This window comes from Pygoscelis adeliae, unplaced genomic scaffold (assembly GCF_000699105.1).
Source record: "Pygoscelis adeliae isolate BGI_AS28 unplaced genomic scaffold, ASM69910v1 Scaffold359, whole genome shotgun sequence".
Lineage (NCBI taxonomy): Eukaryota > Metazoa > Chordata > Aves > Sphenisciformes > Spheniscidae > Pygoscelis > Pygoscelis adeliae.
In genome coordinates, this window is record NW_008825553.1 from 683,507 (window position 1) to 688,072 (window position 4,566).

At 45.4% G+C, this 4,566-nt stretch overlaps 1 protein-coding gene across 1 annotated transcript in view; it reads right to left on the reverse strand.

Moving 5' to 3' along the window:
* GRHL3 (grainyhead-like 3 (Drosophila)) overlaps positions 1-3,318 on the reverse strand; it is a 17,808-nt gene extending 14,490 nt beyond the window's left edge. The window contains exons 1-4 of the mRNA XM_009332136.1: positions 3,139-3,318; positions 2,373-2,434; positions 424-760; positions 43-122 (exon numbers count right to left, since the gene is read on the reverse strand). Coding sequence (XP_009330411.1) covers positions 43-122; positions 424-760; positions 2,373-2,434; positions 3,139-3,306 — 647 coding nt within the window. The 5' untranslated portion in view covers positions 3,307-3,318. The remainder of the gene's footprint in view (positions 1-42; positions 123-423; positions 761-2,372; positions 2,435-3,138) is intronic.
* Between the last annotated feature and the right edge of the window lie 1,248 nt (positions 3,319-4,566).

Sequence of the window (4,566 nt, forward strand, 5' to 3'; positions counted from 1 at the left end):
GGAAAGGGACTGGAAACCCAGAGACCATGGATTGGCAGTTACCTCTTAACACCGTCCGTAGCATAACTCTCAGGGCAAGGTGGCTCTGGCTGGGGTTTGAGGATATCACTGAAGAGTAGCGACTGTAGACAAGTGAAAACAAAACAGTCAAAAGTGGGATCTTTCATTGCTTTGTCCATCCACCTTCTCCCAGACATTACAACAAAGGCCACAGATAAAACATGGACCCTCGTTTCAAAGCCTTATCCTACTTCCAAAAACAAGGTAAAAAACCCAACAATTCAACGGGAATGGCATCAAGCTTCTAATGCAAAAGCAAAGCTCCCACTGGACTCCAGCATGAGCAAACCCCAAACTAGAGACAGCCTCGTGCAGTACCCCCTGGGCTGCCCTGCCAGCATGCAACCCACTAACGGCTCTGACCTCCTGGGGATCCTCTTTGAAAGTGCTGTCTGGCTGCCACCTCTGCTGTGGTGGGGCTACGGGGATGGTCTCGAAGAGGGAGTTCAATGAGCTGTTGTCGTATACATCCCCTGGAGGGACCATGTAGTTGTCTGGGGTGGCATCCAGCTTGCTAGTGCCTGGTGGAAGCATGGCTGGCTTGTGAGGAGTAGGGACGCCTTCAAGACTTAAGCCGTTCTTCTTCTGTGGCTCACAATATTCTTGGGTCATGGAAACATTTTCAGACAAGAGCTTCATGAGATGGGCTGAGCCATCAAAGGATGCAATCTCTGGGTCGTACTCCATTCCGTGGCAGTGCCTGGTGGAGAAAGGGTCCTGTCTCAAACCAGGGCAGAGGGTGGACAACCCCAGCAAGTTGTCACAGCGAGAAGCAAGTGCCTTGATGTGCTGCTGGGAAGCAAACTGCACAGTCTAGCTGCCAGGTGACCTTGAATCAGCTGTGTACATCTCCTGCTTGATATGGGAGATCTGACAGGCCCGTGGGTGATCTCCACCTACACACACACCTCTCAGTGCAATCAGCAAGAGCCAGAGGTGCTCAGCAGACAAGGGATGATCACACGGAATCAGAGAATACGGTTTAGACGTGGTTTGGGGCTGCAGATCCAGGGCCTACATCCATTATTTCTTTATTTAGGCTATTAAACACTCAGAGCAGCAGGGACAATAAGAAAGATAACTGCTATATGGTCTTTCCATCTTAGTCTTTTTAAGGCTTATTGACACTGAAAGTTGATTTTTTTTAAATGTCTTTTTTTTTTTTTTAAGGAAAGCTGATTCTTGTACAAATTCACAAACTCCAAGAGCTTAGGAAGCAAAACTCCCAGACAACATGAGATCAGTGAAAAATTGACAGGGCTGCAGTACTGGAAGTGAGGTGTATGGCCCAGACTTCAGACCAGACTTCAGAGCAGAAAAGACTAAGTATAGGAGCTATCAAGTGATAAAGACATGTACAAAAATGCACTCCTCACACACGGAAACCATCCCTTTGTGCAGCATCCCAAGAACTGGTCCCTTCTGCAGCGGTGACTCTGTGACCCTGCCGACTCTGCAGCCCTAGCTGAGCTGGGAAAAGGTGGCTTACTGCCCCTGTTACCATGCTCAGAAAACAAACCAACCCCCACACTAGCAACCTGCACACCTCTTGGCAGCATGAGCTACCCCCAAGGAAAGTAAAGCTGAATGAGTAGCTCCCACCCACTCTGCTTCGAGAGCTTCACCTTCAGGTATGTGCTGAAATTTCAGTAGTTAATAAAAAAACATACCACTGTCCAGAATGCAGTGGTCTTTCAGAGAGGAGATAACTTACTTATGAAGAAGGAACGAAGTATCGTTCAAGAGGCTTATTCTGTCAAGTAGTTAAAAACAGACAACCAGAAAAGGTTGCCAAAGTACACAGCATCCAGGAAGGGGAACTGAACTCATAGTGGCAAATGAGCCATTAATTTAATAGTTAATTATCTGAAAACCTCAAAGGACAAATGGGAGTCACTGGAAGAAAATCCTGAGAGACTGGAAGCAAGGGGAACAGAAATCCTTATCAGCCTAGTGAATGGAAGAGGACTTGGTCATTCCCTTCTTGCTGCCAATGTTTAATCCCTTTCCCCTTTCCAACTGTCACAAAGTAGGAAATAAAGACAAATTCTTCAGTTGCTGCAAATCAGTGTAACTCCTCTGAACACAGCTAGACAGATCCTCAGTTGTGTAAATGGGTGTAGCTCAATTTATACCTGCTTGGGATCTAGCCTAAAGAATTTTAATATATGTCTCAGGGTTAATAACCTCCACTGTTGTTGGTAATAACACTGTGCTTTGATGTCTATTTTATGCAAGCTAAGAAACCCATCATGCATGCAAGCAGCTGCAGGAGAATTAGACAGCTAGAGAGAGCAAAAAATGAAGCTAACCTCTTTCCTAGTTCATTGCGTCCCATCATACCAGATGGAAGAATCCTCTTCTCCTTTGGGACCTAAAACAAGGCAGAACAAAGAGTTTGTTTATTGTTAGATTTTATTAATGGAAAACAGAGGCAAAATTAGCCTTGTCTGTGTAGCAAGTGAAGTCTCATAGATAAAACACTGGGTGAATAATAAACATCGGGTGAGGTGTTAAGACCTGGGCTCTCTTTCTGGTTCTGCCGTGGATTCCCAAGGTAACCTTAGGCAAGCCACATCATTTTGTTCTGGGAAGGACTTTCAAAAGCACCCAAGTGAATGGGAACATCAGTCCTATTGGTTTCAATTAGGGCTAAATCATATCCACATTTCTTGAAGCCCCATCCTGCAGCAACACTGGAAAAATAAAGATGCTAGGGTCTGCAAGGCACCTAGCTACTCCAGCTCCATGTCTCTCAAAGCATTCCCGTTTCTTATATGAAAGCTGTCGGGTAAAAAAACCCACCAGGCTGAGATTCAAGACACCCAGGTTCAGTCTTCCAGCCTGTTCTGGCTTCCCTCTACAGTATAATGGTATTTTGTGCCTCGGTTTACCATCTGTGCACTGGGGAGAATAGTGGCACTCTATGCCTGGGCGTGTTATGAGGTTCTTTGCATAAACAACATGGAGAGCTCAGGAGATGGGTACCCTCCTAAGGTGGCTGAGCACTTATTTTACCTTCATGCTTCTCCTCCGGGACAAACTCCCCCAAGACACCCAGCTCCAATGGGAACGTACCATGTAGTAGTCATAGAGGAGGCTCAGGGCAGCCACGCTGTCATCATCTCCGTTCACCCTCATCATAGCTTTGGTGGCTGCAGTCAAGGGGTTCTCTAGGTAGGTTTTCCAGGCTTCATCTTCATTGGTATAGGGGAATTTCTGGAAGTTCATGGTGTCATTCTTCATCAGACGCACAGATCTAAAACTGAGCCAGAGGAAATGGAATGAAAGATACTAATTTTCCACAGCAATTTCCATGCCACCCAGCTGAACACATGAAGGGCTTCCCAAAGGCACTGCTGGAATGGAGAAGGGATGCTTTCCTGGTTCTTAACTCCCAGAGTCTTCAGGATTACCAATTCTTCTGCCTGTAGCTATGTACAAAATTAGGCCAGAGTCTCTCTGGTGGGGCCATGCAGAGTGGCAGGTGTACCCCTGTTTCCCTCCTCCTGCCCCAGGGATGCAAAACACCACGACATCGTCTGCAACTGCTCCTTCCTCAGCAAGCACATGCTACCAGCCAGCCACATCATGCACCGCCAAGGTGGGATGCTGGTCAGTAACTTGAACGCAACATCATTGGGAGACTTTGTAAAACTTTTCCTTGAATTTGGAGCTAAAGGCCAGTGCAGCCCACAAAATGTAAGTGATCACTCAGTGTTCAGAGAACTTGACTTACCCAGATGAAACCAAACCCCGTCATTTTTCTTTGCTGTAGTTCATGGTTTTTAAATTTAGTTCCAACCTAACTTTTTTTTTTTCAGTCGTTTGTATATGATTTTACTTAGAGGGAAGTAGACAGGCAGATCACAACACCCTCCCTTCCACTAAAAAATTCCTGACAAAGGTGAGGCTCATGGGACTACGTGAGCTGAGAAGCAACATACCAAAATAATGCCCTGCCTGTCCTCTCTTCTGGCACTTTCTCCAGGTCTCTCCATCTTATGTTAATAAACTGTCAGACACTTAATTACCCAAACATTGGTCATCTTTCCTTTTCCTCCAGCAAATCCTACTAGCAGCCAGCACAGAAGCGCCTCCACGCATTCCCTGGGTGCTCCGTGCTGCAGGTTCACCCCGTTCAGAGGAGAGGATGAGTCAGTGGCCGTACTCCTGTCACGTCCTTCAGCCACGTGTATAAGGTGTCACCACAACAGCTCATATTATTCATCATAAAAAACAAGCTTTGTGGACAAAAATTACTTTTTAATGAAAATGGAAACTTCCTAGAAGGGCAGACCAGTTTTTATTCGCAGAAGAAGTTCAAAAAAAATTGTAAGAAGAAAGATTTCTTTAAATCTCCAAAGTTGCCAAGAGGAGAACTTTCTCAATTGCTGATTTTTTTATGGAAAGGCAAAGAATATCTACAGGAATTTAGGTAATGAATGCTACATTTTAATGGCATTTTTATATGGAATATGTTGTTTCCATTAAGCTACTCTCCAT